Raw genomic sequence first — 20,163 nt, forward strand, 5'->3', positions numbered from 1 at the left:
GGGGGACACAGATAGTGAACTGCAACTGTCTTATTCCCCTCTGCTCCCCCCCAGAGACATACGGTAGTTTCAGTCAAAACTCAGAGGGGATAGGCTGTTTTAAAGTGTACGTGTGGGGAAACAACTGATCTCACACCCTGTTTTGGCCCTCTGCTAAGTTTTAGAGCTATAGTTTTCAGCACATGATCTGAGAGGATTTGCCTTTTGTTGGAACTACCTTAATACTTCACCCTTCCGATCAGATGATGCAAAGAATTTGCCAGAGGATTACTGGATTTTCCCCTTTGAGGATTACAAAGGTGTGCTTCAACATGTGACGGGTTTTTTTAAAAAAAATTATAAACTTGTTGCAAGTACAGAGGCTATTAGGTGACATTGAAATATACTGTGCTTTTGCAATACGCCTTACTTCATCATATTTATTTGGTGGAAAGTGCTGAACGCCACCCCACCCTTCTGTTTCAACACTTCCCGGGACAGTTTATAATGAATGGTTAAAACACAACCTTTTGCTTCTGTTCAGAAGTTTTAAATCTCATTGAGTTCAGTGGAACTTAATGCCAAGTTGCTGACTATAGGATTGCAATCCAAATACTGTAATTAAAAAAAACAAAACAAAAAACACTGCAACGTATTTCTCAGGACAGCAATCAAACATATCAGAAGCATGGAAACAGGCCCAGAAAAGACATTTTTTTTAAAAAAAAAGTCTGAGTAAATGGAGTCTCAGAAAGATTGTTCCAGTGGGAAGCCTCAATTTCCGCTTCAGTCTGGCTGTCAGCCACCTCCTTTCAGCAAAACAGTCCATGATTGGGATTGAGGGACAAATAGGTGGCTGCTTATGCATTGCCAGAAAAGAGGAAACACATCCTTTCAAGAGAGGACACAGGCATGGGTAAAATTTGCGTATACTAATTTATAGGCATTGATGCAATCTTAAGAAGGATTACTATACAGTGGTACCTCGGTTTAAGAGCAGTCCTGTTTACGAATGATTTGGTTTATGAACTTCATAAAACCGGAAGTAGTGTCCTGGTTTGCGAACCTTACCTCGGTCTGTTATAAGAACAGAATCCGAACGGTGGAAGGGAACCAGCGTCGGGAGGCCTCATTAGGGAAAGCACGCCTCAGTTTAAGAACAGTTTCGGTTTAAGAACGGACTTCCGGAATGGATTAAGATCGTAAACCGAGGTACCACTGTAATTTTAGGTGACCTGTTGAGTATCCATCCTAATTTATTTGCACAAAGTTTGTGGGGTGGTTACAAAGAGTATTGAGCATTGATTCTGACTTGTTCGCAGGAAAAATAATAGGACATTGCACCAGGCAATTGTTATCCAGTGCAGTTTCCTGTCACTTCGCTGACTTTGCTCTTGAGTTTCTTAATTTGTTTTCTGAGGGAGGTTGTTACGTAAGAGCACCAAATCCACTTGAATCGCACAGCCTGAACGTACCTATTTGCAGTTGAAGCCCACCTGAAAAATCGGCAACAGCTTGGAAGTGGCTTTTGACCAGGTGACCTGCTATGGGCCAGCTTTGTTTACTCTTCAGGTGCTAACTGTTGATGAGACACTTCAAGGCTTCTGGTGCTGCTCCCCTTCTGAAGGTTATTTATCTTTTGAATCCAACTTGGACCAGACAACCCTTCAAGGAGGGGGGAGGAAGTCCACTACAGGGATGGGTAAATCCCTCAATTTCAGTTCCGCTCAGTTTCTCATTTTTCTCAATCTTAAATTCAGTCCTCCAGATTAGCTTGCGATTTTAAAAAAGGAAGATTAATCAGTATGGTATTTGAGTGTGAATTTCACCTCTTTGAACATAATTTCGCCCAGTATTTTTGCAACACATACTTCCCCCAATATTTCTACTTTCCTGGATAAAGTGGATTTTAGTGTGTTATTCTGACATATGTGCATTTTTGTACACATGACTTGGCTGGAGAACTGCACACTAAAATTCAAAGAAGTGTGAAGGGCGGAGCTGCCTGTTTGCTCATTGCTTTGGAAAGGGCAAATAAGGTGGATTCACCTGATAATGTGAACTGATAATGTGAATTTCTTCCCCTGTCCCAAGTTCTCCGACCCTGAGCCACCCTAGAGACAAGATGGTCCCACAAGTCTATTCTGTCCCTCTCCTTCTGCAGAGCTACTCGCAGTTTGGGGTGTGGTTGTTTGCGTTTCTTGCCTGCTGTCTTTTCTTGGCTCCCATTAAGTGTTGACAGACTGAGGCAGATCCTGGTAGAAAATCAGGGCCATAGCTGCCAAGTTTTCCCTTTTCTCGCGAGGAAGCCTATTCAGCATGAGGGAATTTCCCTTAAAAAAAGGGAGAACTTGGCAGCTATGATCAGGGCGGGGGTGGCACACACACACACACACACACACGCCAGTTTGATAACCCAGAGGGAGACAATAGCAACATAACCTCCGCTGGGTTGGCTTGGCTTGGCAGGCCCACCCAAGGCTGTGTGCAATTTTGAAAACAAATTAATGTTGCAGTGTCAAGCTGAGCCGAAATTTCTCACGGGAGATTTTTCAGCTGCCTGGAAGAACCTTGTTGAGAGGAGGGTTTGTCTGGAATCGTGCACTGCTTGAAGACTGAGGCTGTGCACAACAATACTTTTTAAGCCTTAATGGCAAGAAAGCTGCTTTCCTTTCCTTTTAAAAAAAGAAAGCATTGACAGTGATGCCTCGCAAGACGAATTTAATTCGTTCCGCGAGTCAATTCGTTTTGCAAAAAAGTAGTCTTGCGAATCACGGTTTCCCATAGGAATGCATTGAAATTTCTTTTTTCTTTTGCCCATAGGAATGCATTAATTAAATTTCAGTGCATTCCTATGGGAAACCACGATTGGCAATACAAATTTTTCGCAAGACGCATTCATCTTGCGAGTCAACATCAGATAAATTCATCTTGCAGGGCATTCGTCTTGCGAGGTACCACCGTACATTTTTCAAATGCTGAACCAACTAGCAAACGTAGAATTTGCACCACTCTCTTCTGGAATCGTCATACATACACATCTTTGGGTATGACACACTCTTCTCTAAAAGAAGCTTGAATCATCCAGCAGCAGAAGAGGGATAAATCCGGAATCTAGATAGCCATAGGCCTCCACCAGCAAATGGATTGGCCAACACCATTTTAAAAAATGCTTGATCAGTGGGGTGGCGGGAACTACTGAGTTTTTGACTTGAGGGGTAGTGGAGCCTAGAGGATCATCTCATGGTCACTGGGGAGGTGACGAGTTCTTGAAAGTACTTCAACTCGGAAGTGTGTTTGTGCCACCCCGATCTCAGAGTGGTGCAAGATTCCAGGCACTCACCCTGGGTTTGTGTTTCCTTTTGAAATCAGGCTCGGAGAAGACTGTGGTGTCTTTGTGTTTTATGGCTTATTTACACATATATACAGCCTGAGCCTACAATGGAGGGGTTCAAAGCATTGTTTCTCCTATAGCCCCAGCCTTGGATTCAAGCAGAGATCTTGGATGGTGCTCTCTGCTGTTCCAGGCTGCCGCTCTAGCTCACATAACTCCTAACTCTCAACTTTGACTTCTATTCCTTCTCACAAGTTGAGGGAGGGGCTCCACCCAATTGCATCTCCCACAGCCCCTTCCTTTGCAGAATAGTCTGGCTGGATTAGCTTTTAACACCTGCCGGATTCCAGGGATTAAAGGGGTCCGGCACCCACAAACTCGTAACAATACCTTGTTTATTCGACAAAATGCCAAAGAACCAAACTTGAGGCAAAGGTATCAAAAACCCTGCTTCAAGTCTTGGCAGCGTTTTTTTCAGTGGCTGGGTGGATCTGTTTAACAGTGTTAATCAGCAAACCCTGTAAAGATTAAATGAATTTTTAACAAGCTTAAAACTTACTGGCAAAGTTCAGAGCCACACAGGAGAGAGGCCAAAATCGAGATGAATAAGGGCCTTTTATGGCTGAAAGGAATCGGGCGGTGGAGAGGGGTGGGGCCTCAGAGAGAGACTCTCTTGCTCAGTCTCTATCCTGTGTAACCCCACCGCTGGTCTGGAAAGCATGTACACAGGACGTCAGCCACAGTTCACAACTATCCTGCTGTTCTTTATTAATTGCTAAATTTTGATGAGCTTCCCACCAGACCAGTTTTGATCCAAATCAAGAATGGCTTGGGTGCATTTTAAGCTGGTAAAGACATCAGGCCTGAAAATGTTAATATCCCACTCCCCATGAAGAGAAAACCCTCACAATCCTAAACTCTGAATCCAGAGCCAGCCACACTGGTGTTGTTGGGCTGGCAAGGCCACCATTTTGTAAATGGCATTTTTATTTGGGGCAGCACACATGGCTCTTTCCTCACCCTCTCTTTTTGTGTTTCCCAACACCCATAGAACCGCCCAGAGTGGCTGGGGAAACCTAGCCAGATGGGTGGGGTATAAATAATAAAATTATTATTATTATTATTATTATTATTATTATTATTATTATTATTGGCCAGGCTGAGATGCTGAGTTGCCCAAGGCCACCCAATGAGATTTAATGGCTGGGGATCTCCCTGCTCAATATCCAACGCCTTGGATCCATTTGGTCTGAAGCCCAATCTTGCCCACAAGTCAAACGCTCTTCCTTAATTCCCACAAGTACAAAATTCACGTAAAACATTTCTATCCCTTTCCAGTGTGCTGTTGCGGTTAAGGGACATGGGATCTATACTACTCTGGATTAAGAAACCTGTCTCCTGCGCCTATCAAATTTCTGCTTTATTAACTCTGCAATTGTAACAGTCCATTTGAGAGATCTGGTCCCTCGCCATGCCATGCCACCAGCATCCACTAGAGGGCGCTGTCACTTCTTCTTGGTTTCTTTGCAAGCCACTACATAGCGCTGAGCCACGTTGAGGGGCGGAGAGTAGCCGTCTGCATAGCTGGTGTCTTCAAACAGCACAGAGTAATCGTCCTGCGGCTGAGAGAGAGAGAGAGAGGCAGAGGAGAAAGTTATGCATTATCTCACAGAGGGGAAGGCCCCAGGTCCCATGACCCCAATAGATTAACTCCAGAGGAAATTCACCTTAAGAGCAATGCTAATCAACTACTTTGTAGGATGACTTGGTCAAAGTGGGCTGTTCCCTGCCCCAGGATCTTCCAACAATTGTAATTCACAGAATTACAGGCACAGACCCAGGGTGGGAAGCAGGGGGGGGGGACACAGGGCTTGCAAGACATTGGGGAAGTGCTAGATGACAGCAACACATGCATCTGCTTCATTTGGACGCAACTGGAACTCCAGTTCAGCATTTCACGAACAAGCCCCGGCGAGCTCCCTTCTCTTCTCCTCCTGCAATGGCTGTGGGAATCAACCGTGGTTTGAAGAGGGCTTGCTTCAGTAAGACTAACCACAGTGTAACGAGGTTAGGACACAATGCCAAACCATAGTTTAGCCCCGCATCCAAACAAGACCATTATATAGCTGCAGCAGTGCTCACGGTTTGCATGCAGAAGATCCCAAGCTCAGACCCCCAGTATCTCCATTTCAAATGCTTGGATAGCAGGAGAATGGAAAAGCCTTTGGCAGAAAGCGGCTGTCAGCCAGGGCAAGCGTTGCTCGGCTTAGATGGACCAATGAACTGACACCCTATAAGGCAGCTTTCTATGTGGGAAGCAGGTTAGATGGCTTCCGAAATAGTTTAGACAAAATTCATGGGCTGTAGGCCTATTATCCGTGGCTATTAGTCAGAGCAAGAAGCAAAACTTTCATGTTCAGAGCCAGATGTTGACAACAAACCACTGGAGATGGCAATCAAGGGCTAGACTGGGGTTTTTCAGAGGTATTTGGCTGAATTGATGCTTTTGAATTATGGTGCTGCAGGAGACTCTTGAGAGTCCCATGGACTGCAAGAAGATCAAACCTATCCATTCTGAAGGAAATCAGCCCTGAGCGCTCACTGGAAGGACAGATCGTGAAGCTGAGGCTCCAATATTTTGGCCACCTCATGAGAAGAGAAGACTCCCTGGAAAAAAACCCTGATGTTGGGAAAGATTGAGGGCACTAGGAGAAGGGGACGACAGGGGATGAGATGGTTGGACAGTGTTCTCGAAGCTACGAACATGAGTTTGACCAAACTGCGGGAGGCAGTGGAAGACAGGAGTGCCTGGCGTGCTATGGTCCATGGGGTCACGAAGAGTCAGACACGACTAAACGACTAAACAACAACATCTGGCTGGATTCTGTCAGAAGCAGAATACCAGGCTAAGTGGACGTTTTGGTCTCGTTCAGGCAAGGCAGTTTTTATGGTGGCCTATAGGAGACAGTGCAAGACCAAGGGGAGAGAAAGTGTCAGAGGCTCAGCTGCCCTGTCCTGTGGCCTCTTCCTTACCCGCTGTGGAGGAGTGTGGATAAGTGCTCTGTAGAAACAGGTAGTTTGTGGGTACAAGGCCAGGACCAGCTGATCTTTCTGGAACAAGGCCTCAGGGTCTGTTTCAGGGTTGGCCTTCCACTGGGGCAGGGGGATGATGCGGCGGCGGCTCAAGGTGTGACGCCTGGATAGAAGAAGCAGAGATTAAAGGGGGGAGGGCGCAAATCTGACATTCACTCATCCCCTTCAAGAGTCTCTTCTTCACTTACTCTTTCCCTTCTTCGTCAATGTCATCCACCTCATACCTGGGGAAGAGAACACGGCAGGTGAGAATTCAATGTAAGCAAAACCATATGGCTGTACAAGGAAAAGGAAGGTGGATTCCAACTTTCCCATGGACACCAAGCGGTGTCCATGGGAAAGTTAGGATCATCTTCTTTAGAAAACGTTTCTGCACCTAACACGATGAATGCAACACAGGTTTTGTGGTATGGTCATCTAGGTTATACAGAATGCCTAGATAATTTATTTTATATCATTCAGCTCCTGAAGTCAGAATCTTCTCTGTTAAAAAGTCATTCTCAGAACCAAAGAGGCAATAAGAAGAAAACAGGCCACAGCAACTTGTCAGGACACACCTCTACTGAGATGTATATTTTAGGACCCACTTGATTCTTGTGTTTGTGATTTATTTTAAACCATTTTTGATGTTGTATTTTAAACTATTGTGGCCTGCCCCGGGACCCTAGAGTGAAAGGCAGCCAATAAATCAAATTAATAAAAATAATAGTAATAGGTATGCCAATCGTTATACTTCAAACAACAAAGCTAACAAGCAATTTCAACCAAGATGGTAGAGGACCTTTCCTGAAGTAGGCCTGGCCTGCAGCATGACCTGGCATTGTCTAATAAGAGGCTGTGGACATTTGATGCACAATAGCTCACCGCTTTTGACAATCAGGCTCTGGGCTATGAAGCCACAAGGCGGCATGTCCAAAGCCAGGGTGAGCCTGGAGAAACTGGGCCACCCTGCAAAACACAGGCCACAGCCTCAGCTCAGGACCTCCGAGAGTACCATTTGGTGAAGACAATTCTGGGAACGCGAATGACCTTGCCCTACTTCAGAGCTGCTCATTACAGAACTTTTACTTCTGTGTCAAAGAAGGCACCAGAGAAAACACAGCCAGCGCTGACCTCCAAAAAGGACAGCAGGAACCAACCAAGCTTTTTCGGCAATGTCCCTCTCCCCCTTGGCCCTCCAGATGTTGAAGTACAACTCCCACCAATTCCAGCCACTGGCCTTGTTTGCTGGTGCTGATGGGAGTTGCAGCTCAGAAACAGCTGGAGGGCCAAAGGTTCCCCATGCCTGCATGAGGCCACTTTCTCTGAAGATGTAGCTGCTCGCTTTTCAGCACCTCCTAGAAAACAGGCTCCAGGTGACCGTTGCATTCATTCATGCATCAATTCGGGCTCAATGAGCAGCACACAGACATGCCCAAACCACCACCAGACCTCTTGAAGAATCCTTTCTGACAATACATTTCTCCCTGAAGGCTTTAGGCAGGGAAGGTCAAGCACGTAGAGACTCCAAAATCAAACTTCTGGTGGCTGAAACACCCATTCCTGGGCCCGGATGCCTGTCTGAACGCCAGGGCTCCCCAAGCCGAATGCTACCTGTGACTGAAGGATGTGGAACCCCAGACTGCCTTCTAGCGCAGCCCTATAGACCCAGATCTACCAGACACACTCACTTGTTGGTGGCATGGTTGTAGCTCACGGCCTCAGCCAAGATCCACTGCTCGTCTCCATCGACCGTCTTGACACGAGCAGCCACTTTGTCGCCTGGCTTGGCCACGTAGTCGCTAGAGGCAGGGATTGCGCCACAGAGAGGGGGAGGCCTGCAGTGGAGAGGGAGAGAGAAGGGGCTGTAAGTAGGGCTGAAGGATAAGCACTCAGGAGAGGTCCCCAGCACCTGCCATGCACCCCCTGAATAATCACTTCTCTCCAGGTTTCCCAATCCACAAGGGGAGAGTCATGGCCGACTGCTGAAGGAGCGTCATCAGCACACCGCGGCGCATGGTTTTGCGTGGCGGCTCCGAGTCGTTGTAGAGGCCGGCAATCTTGGCAGCTGTTAAGAGGAGAGGGAAACCACAAGGAGGGCTTGGTTAGTGTCCAAGAAGCTCTTAAGAACATAAGAAGAGCATGATGGATCAGGCCAATGGCCCATCTAGTCCAGCATCTGTTTCTCACAGTGGCTGACGAGATGCCTTTGTTTTAGCCCCTGGCTTCCCCATTTCCTTCCTGGAGATAGGAGAGGACTCTCAGTTGACTTATTTCAACCACACCACCGCTCAGGGAAATCAAACTCACCTAAGGGTTGCCTACGAAATAGCTTGGAAAGCCATACACCACCAGTCCCCTATTTCTCCTGTTCCCTTGGCTAGTTAAAATGTTGTTGGCTTATGCTGGGATGGTTTGGATATGTTTGCACCAGAGGTCTAGAGCTATTCACCCATGAGTGCACCCATGCCTTCTCGGGACCCAGCAGCACTCACCTATGCGGCGTTCTTCCAGGAGAGACTTAATTTCTGCAATCTTGTCCAAGTCCTTGCGCAGGATGCTAGAAAAGGGGGCAGGAACCCCAAGCAAGAGTCAATGGGAATTTCGTAAGGGAGCTAAAGTATCCCCAAAGGAACATTACACTGAGCTGCACTCACTTGCATTCTGCTTCCGCATCAGCCTTGGCTGTTGTGTAGAGGCCACGTAATTTGGTCCGATAATATGGAGAAACTGAGAGGGATACAGACAAGGAGATGAGACAGTAAACAGGAGGCCTAGGTTTCAGTCTCCCACAATTCTTCCCCCATCCCTAGCCCTTTGGTCTAGTGGTATCTAAAATAGAAAAACCGGGAAATAACTGAGGTCTTAGAGAGTATAAAGCAGATGTTTCAAAGTGGAGTGGAGTCGCAACTCACTCTTGTTTTCTGTCTGCATTCTCTCGTGCGTTTTCTGGATGTTGACTAGGTTGTGTTCACTTCTCGATCGTTCCTCCTAGGAAGGAAAGAGCTTATGCGTTACTTTACCAGCCAGACAGAGTATCTACTTTAATACACAGACCATATTCACCCAAGCTGCTGCACTCAAACCAATATTCTGTCCCTCAGGATACAGACGCTTGACACAGCATCAAAACCAAATGGCAGCCACAAATGATCATATTCCTTCCATCCCAAGAAACTGCTGGAAAGGCCCTTTCTTCTCCTGTGCTGGATACCCACAAGCAAAGAAGACTCTCTTTATCTGACCCAACTCACTTCCTATCACTTCAGATTCCAGGAAAGCTACCGGGTTACCTGTGTCTGTTTGATAAGCTGGTGCAACTCCCCCAGGAGCTCAGCGATGCGGGAATCAGCTGATACCAGAGCCATGTTACTGAAAGGGATAAAAAAAGAAAAGCAAATTTAACTCAAAAATTGATTTCCGATGTTGTGCTTTATCTTGATTGTACTATTTTATTCTGTGGAAATTCTGCTCCTCAATATACAGCAAAGCTAATAGATTTTCCTAAGAGTTGGGAGGAGGGGTGAATGGGATTGAGGGCTTGTTTACTGTCACAAATATGGACCTGTTTTTTCAGAACTGCATAAGAGGTTTATCCCTACCGTAGAACCATAGAATTGTAGAGCTTGGAGGGACTTACATATAGGATACAGAACAAATGTGTTTGGGGTGACCTCAATGAACAGCACCTATCAAGATAATGATAACTTTTAATACGTGCAATTACGCAAAGCAAAGTGGTAAAATAAAATAAAATAGGGTTTTCCCACTAAACACGTTTATAGATGAAGGGATTCTACTCTGCAGTAGAATGAAGAATAATGTGCTGGGAATTATTCCATGTTAACTCAGAGCCCCTCCAACTGTTCTTTATTCATGATGATTTTGGTGGACTGTCATGCACAATCCCACTTTCAATACTATTTGTATCCTTGATGGCAGAAATCGGATGTTTTGAAGAAACAGCATAAATCATTTGTTAAGTTTGAGACTAATTGGCCATCTACTATCACATCCCTCAATGGGCTTCTTTTTGTTCTTTATTTGTTTAGGCTTCAGACACTCATGCTGCACCAGAGCTAAAGATAAAAATCCCCGCTTAGAACCACACTCCCAGCATGCACCACGGCCGGGCACCACCGAACAGAGGCCAAAATCCCAACATGCAATGCGGCCTGACAGTGCGCGATCTTACTGTAGCCTTGAATCACATCTACTGCAGGCGCGCCTGAATAACCAGCGTGCACACGTGCTCCGGGTACACGCACGAAACATATCCTGAACACGCGTCAAGCCATACATACGTTCTGCTGTTTGCGCGTCGAGGAAAGCTCTACCGCACATCCCCGCATACTGTTGCTGGCATAATGGGAACTGCCTGTTCGAGTTCCCGGATGCTAAACCCCGGCAAGCCTTGCCCCGTTGCCAGTGGTAGGGAATAGCTTCAGTGACGTTTCTTGAGTGCGTCCGTCATTACTGCGGCGCTAAGTGGAAGTTCGCGTGTGCTTTCCATATGGGTTCCAGCAAAAAGAGGGGGAATTGGGATATTGCCTCTTTTATCTGCCACGGCTCATTTCGCTTGAGCGAGCTGCTGATGACTGTCCTACCTATGCGGGATTAAACTCTCCCTGAGTTAGCCCACTCATCTTCCGATGGCGAGAAGCGAACTGCCCTTTCAAACTGCCACCCTTCCCTTTTGATGAATGTAATAATGGAATACTAAATGATTTAGTTTTTGTAAAATATGCAGAGATTTATGATATGCAAAATGAACCATGGAAAGAGAAGAAGGGAAGTCATTGATATTTTAAGGATGTTTAAATGAGCATTCTAAATTGTAAAATCTATCCATCTATCTGCCAACCTTCCCTTTCTGCAAACTTCATCTTTTATCTTGTATCACATTTTGCCCTTACATGCGATTATTCCCCCCGCCACGCCACGCCCACAGCACGGTCGAGAGTGATTCTCTTTGTATTTTCCTGCTGCAGCTCTTTGAAAACCAGCCTGTGCCTATTCTCTGGAACGAGGGCTGCGGCCAATGAGAAACCTTCTGCACTAGGGCCTCCTGGGAGTTGTAGTAATTGCCATGGGGCGACAGTCTCCGGGTCTACTCTACCGGCGGCATTTAATGGAAAGCATGATGGGCCTGGGGCTGTTTAAATCCTGCTTTTCGAGGGTGGTGCAGCGCGTGCGCTTAGCAGAGCCGCTAAAACTGTTGTTTCTTTCAAGAAGGGTGGAGAAGAGCTTATTTCGGGGACAGAGAAGTAAGCCCCACTGGATATCAGTCGGACATACTGTCAAGTATGTACGGGATTGCAATATTAATAAAACAGAATGAAGCTGCGTAGGAATATTAGGGGATAGTGTCCCAGCAAATCCAACTGAATGGACAAGACTACTCAGAATCTAAAGATTTCTGATATCTGCTTTAAAAGGGGTTGCGGTCATGTGGTGGAAACTAAATGTAAAAAGTGAGGCGTTTCTTTGGAGGGGGATTCTCGTTTGTTTTAAGCAGTTGTACCCCGCTTTCTCCTAAAAAATGAACTCAAAAGCTGTGAACAATTAAGAAATCAACATATGATCATGAGAACAAAAGGAAAACTAAACTGCAGCAAGTATAAAAAGAAAGCATAGCCCATCAAATAATAAAGCGAAAGAAGTACATTGTAGGGAAATGTTTTAAAGACTTCCTTCTTCTTCTTCTTTGGCGATCACTCGTAGCCGAGTAAGATTGTCTTCCATAAACACAGTTTTAACAATGGGTCCGTAAGTGACTGTGGAGGCCAATTCTGGATCCACACGTCCTTCCACAGTGGGGACATTGGTTTCCAGGCGGGAGTTGACCACGGTGTGGATTTGCCAAGCGTGCCATCCTCTTAGCACATTTCTCCCATGCGTCCTGAGATCGAGTTTCTTCAAAGCCCATGACACATTTGGCAAAGGCTGTTCTCCAACTGGAGCACTCGCAGGCCAGTGTTTCCTACCGGTAGTCGTCAGTGTTTATACTACATTTTTAAAGATTTGCCTCGAGACAGTCTTGAGAGTCCCATGGACTGCAAGAAGATCAAACCTATCCATTCTGAAGGAAATCAGCCCTGAGTGCTCACTGGAAGGACGGATCGAGAAGCTGAGGCTCCAATACTTTGGCCACCTCATGAGAAGAGAAGAATCCTCGGAAAAGACCTTGATGTTGGGAAAGATGGAGGGAACTAGGAGAAGGGGACGACAGAGGACGAGATGGTTGGGCAGTGTTCTTGAAGCTACGAACATGAGTTTGACCAAACTGCAGGAGGCAGTGGAAGACAGGAGTGCCTGGCGTGCTATGGTCCATGGGGTCACGAAGAGTCGGACATGACTAAGCGACTAAACAACAACAACAGTCTTTAAACCTCTTTTGTTGACCACCAGCATTACTTTTTCCATTTTTAAGTTCGGAATAGAGTACAGTGGAACCTCGGTTTATGAACACCTCGGTTTACGAATTTTCGTTTTACGAACGCCGCAGACCCATCTGGAACGGATTAATTCACTTTCCATTACTTTCAATGGGAAAGTTCGCTTCAGTTTATGAACGCTTCAGTTTATGAACAGACTTCTGGAACCAATTACACCCATGCTTCGGGTTAAGTACGCTTTATGTTGAGTACTCCGCGGACCCGTCTGGAACGAATTAATCCACTTTCCATTTCTTTCAATGGGAAAGTCTGCTTCAGTTTATGAACAGAACTCCGGAACCAATTGTGTTCATAAACCGAGGTACCACTGTAGTTGCTTTGGAACTACATGACCAGTCCAACGAAGTTGATGTTGAAGATTCAATGCTTCAACACTATTTATCTTTGCTTCTTCCAGTATACTGACTTCCATACCTGATCTGAATCACAAGCAAATTATGAAGATGTGCTGGGCATGCATGGCTAGAATGCCTAGTGTCTTAAGAAAAAGGAAATCCTGGCAAGAAACCATAAAAATGGCACCCAAAAAGGGTTAATGGAAAAAGATAACCAATCAAATTTTCTCTGCTAGGACAGCTACAACCAAGGATAATAATAATAATAATAATAATAATAATAATTTATTATTTATACCCCGCCCATCTGGCCGGGTTCCCCCAGCCACTCTGGGCGGCTTCCAACAAAACAGAAATTCTAAAATACAGAAATCCATCAAACATTAAAATACAGAGATCCATCAAACATTAAAAGCTTCCCTAAACAGGGCTGCCTTGAGATGCCTTCTAAAGGTCTGGTAATTGTTGTTCTCTTTGACCTCTAGTGGGAGGGCATTCCACAGGGTGGGAGCCACTACCGAAAAGGCCCTCTGCCTGGTTCCCTGTAACTTGGCTTCTCGTAGTGAGGGAACCGCCAGAAGGCCCTCGGAGCTGGACCTCAGTGTCCGGGCAGAACGATGGGGGTGGAGACGCTCCTTCAGGTATACCGGACCGAGGCCGTTTAGGGATCCCCCTGAATGCTCCCCTTGTTGCCTTCTGACTGTAGTTAATAATTTCTCTGCTTCCTTCTAGCAAATGAGAACAAACTGAACCAGGACTGCTGATCCTAGATAAGATTGTACAGCACTGGCAAAGCAGGACTGCCAGTTGCAGGGGAAGGGACTCAAAAGATAACTATGCCCCTAGCTTTAGTGCTATCTACAGGTAGCCATTGGACCAGCTGTTTCAGGAAAAACAATTTTGTTTGAACACCAACGATTTTATTATGAAGTACATTGTTATCAGTTTTGTACATATACTGTTATAGGGGCTGCAGCAACTGGGGTTTAGAGTAAAAAATTAAACATTGAGGCCACATTGTCATGAAATGCAAGAGGTATTTTATACCAGCTGCACAAATATAAGATGCGTACAGTAGTACCGTACATGTGAATAAGATCCAGGGGTCTTAGCAGACCTCATGCTTAACCTGAGTCAACAGTGTGATGCAGCGCCAAAGAAAACTAGTTATATTCTGCATCAAGAGAAGTATAGTGTCCCGATCAAGGGAAGTAAGAGTACTGCTTTATTCTACCTTGGTCAGACCACACCTGGAGTATTGTGTCTAGTTCTGGGTGCCACAATTTAAGGAGGATATTGACAAGCTGTGTATAGACAAGGATGACCAAGATGATCAAGGGTCTGGAAACCAAGCTTTATGAGGAACAGTTGAGGGGGCTGGGTATGTTTAGCCTGGAAAAGAGGGGTCTGAGAGGAGATCTAACTGCCATCTTCAAATATCTAAAGGGCTTCCATGAGGAAGATGAAGCAAGCTTGTTTTTTTTCCTACTCCAGAAAGTAGGATTCAAATCGATGTATTCAAGTTTCAAGGAAGGAGGTTCTGACTAAACACCAGGAAGAACTTTATGAGTAAGAGCTGTTCGACACTGGAACGGACTCCCTCAGGAGGTGGTGGGCTCTCCTTGGAGGTTTTTAAGCAGAGGCTGGATGATCATCTGCCATGGATGCTTTAGTTGAAATTCTTCCAACTCCACAATTCTACGATTCTATGATAGGTAGAATCTGGAAATTCTATGTGAAGCTTCAGTGAAGGGATAGAGAACCTGGTGCCCTCCAGATGTTGCTGAACTACAACTCCCATCACCTCTGCCCACTGGCCATGCAGGCTAGGATCAATAGGAGCTGGCGGTCCAACATCATGGAGAGCCGCAGGTTGAGCCACTCTTGCAATGCAGTCAGCACAGTGGTGTTTTATTAGGAACAACTAGCATTCGTAATTATGCTGACTTTTGAGTTCCACTGAGAGCATTGTCAGGCTAGACTTTTCATGAGGAAAACTGAAAAGTGCAACCATATGTCCCCAAAATGGGATTTTTTGACACACACAAACATTGGTCCCTCCTAGCAGCTTCTGGAGTCCCTTTTCCCACCCACAGAAAAATAAAGTTACTGCTAGGAAGAAGAAAAGGGGAAATGAAAATAACATGAAGCAATTGCTGTGTCATTTTGCACAGAGATGATTAAAATACAGGCTGCTTACTGGAACTCTCACTATTAATATCTACACCAGAGCTCCCATGAGAAAAACCCTCAAGCCAGGGGAGGGTGTGGGTGTGGTAGTGGCATCAAGGAAGGCAATACATGTTTTCTTATTAGGCCACTATTTATCTGAAACAGAATCAAATCACTTCTGTTCTCAAGATTACTGCTGTATCTGCTGATTCTGAGGTGGGTGTTGTTTCTTCTGCCCGCCCACAACCATCCCCTTAATGTTATGGTGCTACAAAGTGAGGTCGCCCTTTTTCTAGGTGTCTGTAGTGCATTGATGGTTTGGAACAGGCATCCCCAAACTTGGCCCTCCAGATGTTTTGGAACTACAATTCCCATCATCCCTGACCACTGGTCCTTTTAGCTACGGATGATGGGAGTTGTAGTGTCAAAACATCTGGAGGGCCGAGTTTGGGGATGCCTGGTTTGGAAGATGCTCATTGGATAAACACCAGCCACTTGGGTGGAAGGTTAAGAGAGGGATATTTTGGAGTGTAGGCTATCCGGAAGCACATATCTAACGCATGTGTGCTCAGAAATAAGTCCCATTGAGTATGTCTGCAGGTAAGTGCGGACAGGATTGCAGGCTGGTTTTTGCAAGAAGCAGTTTTGGGGAGTTGTGATGGCATGTTGTTGATTTTGGAGAAGTGATACTGCTTTCAAAAGAGTTGCTCCATCTCCGGGTACATCCTCTGTTTGTACATTTGTAAGTAAATAAGATACTACAAAATGTAATAATACTCTCTGGTCAAACACTGCTTCGTGGAGCTTGTCACTGGTCTGAGAAAAGGACACACCAGCTAATTCCTTGCTAAACACCCCTGTGATTTTGTTGGCTTGCTCGGTATTTGAGTTATTTTGGCCAACCTTTTTCTTTCCATACCATTTTCTGAGGAGACGACGATGAACTAGAAAGTCCACATACTTTAGACCAGATTGAACGATACCCCTCTTCCTATCCAGCCCATTGCAGGGAGTGGGGAAGAGCGTGTGTACTTGACTTTTCTTCCAACATCCACGTAGAAATATAATGTCTGGCAAAAAGCCTATGAGAGTAAATTCCAAAGCATGTGAGCCAAAATCTTTCCCCCCCCCCTGGCTCCAACACACTGGATTTTATGCTATATTCATCACTTTGCAGATATGAATATGCAGGGGTATTAAAACCAGGGTGAGTACACTAGCTGGGCAAAAGTACACTCAACACCCCTCCCTCTGATAGATTGGATCAGGGAGACATATAGTTTATCCAACTCTCTGTCACAGACAGGTTCAAGTATTCTAAGAACAATTCTTCTTTCCACAAATCTCTCTTCATGCCCCTAAATAATTCCTACTGTGTGTGCAACTAACAATAGCCTACCAGTAATCAGATCGACCAAGTTTTTAAATTCAGCTTTAAAATAGTCTTTTCCATTTTTATTGGGGCAGCAGTGCTGGAGAGGCAGGTTTAGCCTTACCAACTGTTAATAAGACTCTGGCAGGGCAGGGGTGATGGAGAAAAAACAGGTAAAGATACCAACCCCCCACCCCACAGGAAGGGGCAATAACAATTTGAGCTGTGGAGATTTAGACAGGACTGGCCCAAGGTATTTTGCTGTCTGAGGAGGCCAAAGCCAAGATGGCACACCTCCCCCCTTTCCCCTCACATTGACTCTTAGGGTTTGTCCACACCGGAGCAAAATGTGGATTTGCACCTGCCTATGTCCCCATTGGGACACGGGTGGCGCTGTGGGTTAAACCGCTGAGCCTAGGGCTTGTTGATCAGAAGGTAAGCGGTTTGAATCCCCGCGATTGCTTGGTCCCTGCTCCTGCCAACCTTGCAGTTCGAAAGCACATCAAAGTGCAAGTAGATAAAGAAGCAGCTTATTCATGCTGGCCACATGACCCAGAAGCTGTATGCCAGCTCCCTCGGCCAGTGAAGCAAGGTGAGCGCCGCAACACCAGAGTCGTCCGCGACTGGACCTAATGGTGAGGGGGTCCCTTTACCTTTACCATTTTATTGTTCTACCTGGACACTTACCCCATTGTTCTACCCGGACACTGAGGTCCAGCGCCAAGGGCCTTCCGGTGGTTCCCTCGCTACAAGAAGCCAAGTTACAGGGAACCAGGCAGAGGGCCTTCTCGGTAGTGGCATCCACCATGTGGAACGCCCTCCCACCAGAGGTCAAAGAGAACAACAATTACCAGACCTTTAGAAGGCATCTTAAGGCAGCCCTGTTTAGGGAAGCTTTTAATGTTTGATGGATTTCTGTATTGTTGGAAGCCGCCCAGAGTGGCTGGGGGAACCCAGCCAGATGGACGGGGTATAAATAATAAATTGTTGTTGTTGTTGTTGTTGTTGTTGTTGTTGTTGTTATTATTAATGTCCCCAATAATGTAGGGGTATCTGCATGATGGCCTCCCTATCCCAGTGTTGGTGTGGACCTTTCCCTTTTTAAATGTGGGGATTTTTGATCCTTGGAAAGTCTGAAATGTACATTAACAGCAGTGGGAAATGATCTTCCAGCACAGCTGAGGGTATCAGGCTAGATTAGAAGAGTGCAGGAATGCCATGTCCCATCATAGCACCTGTTGCTTATATGGTAGGTCCAGCCCTGGATTTAGAACAATAAAATGGGTGAGGGGGTGAGGTGTGGGTTAGCAGTTAAATCTCCTCCAGGTCAGCTTCTCTGCTAAAAACTGCACACGCACACCCATGGCTAATTTAAAGGTTTTTTTTAAAAAAAATAAGGTCAGGGAATACCATCACAGATCTCTCACATTACGTCTGTTTTGGCAAAAATGGTTAATGTGACACCTGTTTCTAGATTTCTGCTGAACACAGAACCACACACACACACGTACAACACCTTGCCTCTTCATCTCTCACTCTTAAAAAAACCTGTAGCTTCTGCTGTGACCTAATTAACAGCATAAAAGAGCAATAGTTGGGATCTGGGTGTTTTGGGGGGGAAAGAATTGCTTCAAGGAAAAACAGGAACAGCAGTAGAGTCACCTTGGATCATAACAATAACATTGACTCAGCCTCTCCTTGTGACTTGATCTGCTTGTGTGCCTTGGGCAGGATCCAAACCACAAGGACTTAGCTGAAAATATACAAAGTTAAAAAAAAGAGAGCGGAAGGGCCCTGCCTAGGGGGAATGTGAGACACAACACCAGGTAGAAAATGCAGGGCAGCACACCAGCACAAAGGAATAACAGATCGAAATTTGGGTCTAGAGTTGATTCCACAAACTGGTGTGGCGCAGTACTTACGGTTAGACTAGGACCAGGGATCCTGGGTTCAATGAAGTCCACCTTGGGCCAGTCACACACCCTCCGCCTAAACTACCTCAAAGGGTTGCTGTGAGGATAAAAATGCAGGGGAGCTGGAGGAGAGGTGTGCGCCAGCTTGAGCTCCTTTGAGGACCAGCAGGATAAAAAGCTGATAAATTGGATTGCATTTCTTGGTTCTATATATGCATAATTTCTCAGAGCATGTGTAGATTAGCATCTTAGCAGACACTAGAGAAATATTGTAAGTCCTTTAATCACACTAGGACTCCCAATCCCTGGCAGTTGCATATAAAACAGAGGACTGCTCTCTGCAACGGATGGTGGCCAGTCTATGGCATCCATGCTCAGCACACAGGGATCCCCTATCTGTCTGTTCAGCAGATGTGGAGAATCTCAGTTTGCAGGTGGATGCCAGAAGCTACAAGAGACACACAAAAGCATGGAGCAGGAAATGCAAGAAGACATATCTCAGCATAGGATAAGGGGTTGGAATATACATTAGACCACTTCTCGTGGCGATTGCTATCCAACACAATCACCGAGTTGGAGGGGGCATGAGGACACCTAGCCCACCCCACCCCTTGCTCCACTCAGGGAATCCAGAGCTAGAGCACTCACAAAATATGTCCACCTGTCCAACCTCTGCCTGAAGATCTCCACCGAGGGAAAGCTCTTGGCAGGTGGCTCCATTGTCAAGCTGTGGTTACCATCAATGAGTTTCTCCTAATATTCTACCAAAATTTACCCCCCTTTAGCTTCAGTCCATTAAAGAACAATCCTGTGCGCCGTTGGCATCACAAACCTAGTTTCTCAGGTGCTTACTTGCTACTGCAAGGTATTATACAAACCACCCACCGCACTGTGTGGGACAATTTAAAGTGGCTTTTACAGTATGTAAGCCAGTATAACACAGCATAGAATCATCATTCCATAGGCAAGATTGCACTGAAATAAGATATAAACACTACAACTCTGTATGCCCAGAAGGGTAGTTTAAAGATGTTACTAGTCCACATTAAAAAAAATATTGTGGCACCTTAACAACAGATTATTTTGGCATAAGCTTTTGTGAGGCATACTTCATCGGATCTGTGGCAGATTTGTGGCATATTGATTGACAGATATGATGCAATGGAGATGAAAGTTTATGCCATAATCTACTAGTCTTGATGGTGCTGCAAAAATAATTGTTTTTCCTTGCAATGGACTAACAGGATTAACTTACCTGGAAGTAATACTCCTAGTTACTAGTCCACTAATCTAACAAGTACCGGTAGTTCACACTGTAATTTTGAGTATGTGAGTTAAAAAAGCAAGCAGTAGATTCTACACCTGAACTAAGGAATGTGGTTATAAAGTTGGTTATTTCAGCTTTCCATCAAAGACAGTCACGCTCAATAGACATTAATGATCAACACATAAACCCTCTCAAATATACACAAAGTGGATCAGGCCGTCTTGTGAGCAGAATGATGCCTAGCCCTCAGCACTCCCGGGT

General features: G+C 45.5%; 1 protein-coding gene across 5 annotated transcripts; it reads right to left on the reverse strand.

Moving 5' to 3' along the window:
* Positions 1-4,060: 4,060 nt before the first annotated feature.
* On the reverse strand, positions 4,061-19,213 carry SGF29 (SAGA complex associated factor 29). 5 transcript variants are annotated; one of them, XM_035135778.2, is made up of 10 exons: positions 18,645-19,213; positions 9,679-9,757; positions 9,301-9,376; positions 9,043-9,115; positions 8,881-8,945; positions 8,324-8,453; positions 8,077-8,223; positions 6,595-6,630; positions 6,347-6,509; positions 4,061-4,935 (listed from the first exon to the last, which is right to left on the reverse strand). In XM_035135778.2, exons 2-10 carry the CDS (start codon positions 9,751-9,753, stop codon positions 4,819-4,821), a joined length of 882 nt encoding a protein of 293 aa, XP_034991669.1. In that variant the 5' UTR covers positions 9,754-9,757; positions 18,645-19,213; the 3' UTR covers positions 4,061-4,818. The 5 variants fall into 5 exon arrangements, with proteins under 5 accessions (XP_034991669.1, XP_060137562.1, XP_034991668.1 ...); XM_060281579.1 differs by lacking the exon at positions 18,645-19,213 and adding an exon at positions 17,410-17,451; XM_035135777.2 differs by lacking the exon at positions 18,645-19,213 and adding an exon at positions 10,690-10,844.
* Positions 19,214-20,163: the final 950 nt, after the last annotated feature.

This window comes from Zootoca vivipara, chromosome 13, assembly GCF_963506605.1.
Source record: "Zootoca vivipara chromosome 13, rZooViv1.1, whole genome shotgun sequence".
In the NCBI taxonomy this organism is placed as follows: Eukaryota; Metazoa; Chordata; class Lepidosauria; order Squamata; family Lacertidae; genus Zootoca; species Zootoca vivipara.

Bases quoted from the DNA above. Each gene is read 5' to 3' on its own strand.
- SGF29 (XM_035135776.2), bottom strand. From the start codon at position 10,660: ATGTTTCGTGCGTGTACCCGGAGCACGTGTGCACGCTGGTTATTCAGG. The intron at 9,377-9,678 runs GTAACCCGGTAG...TTTCCTTCCTAG, and splicing joins AGCTTATCAAACAGACACAG to GAGGAACGATCGAGAAGTGA. The intron at 4,936-6,346 runs GTAAGGAAGAGG...TCTCTCTCTCAG, and splicing joins TCCACACTCCTCCACAGCGG to CCGCAGGACGATTACTCTGT.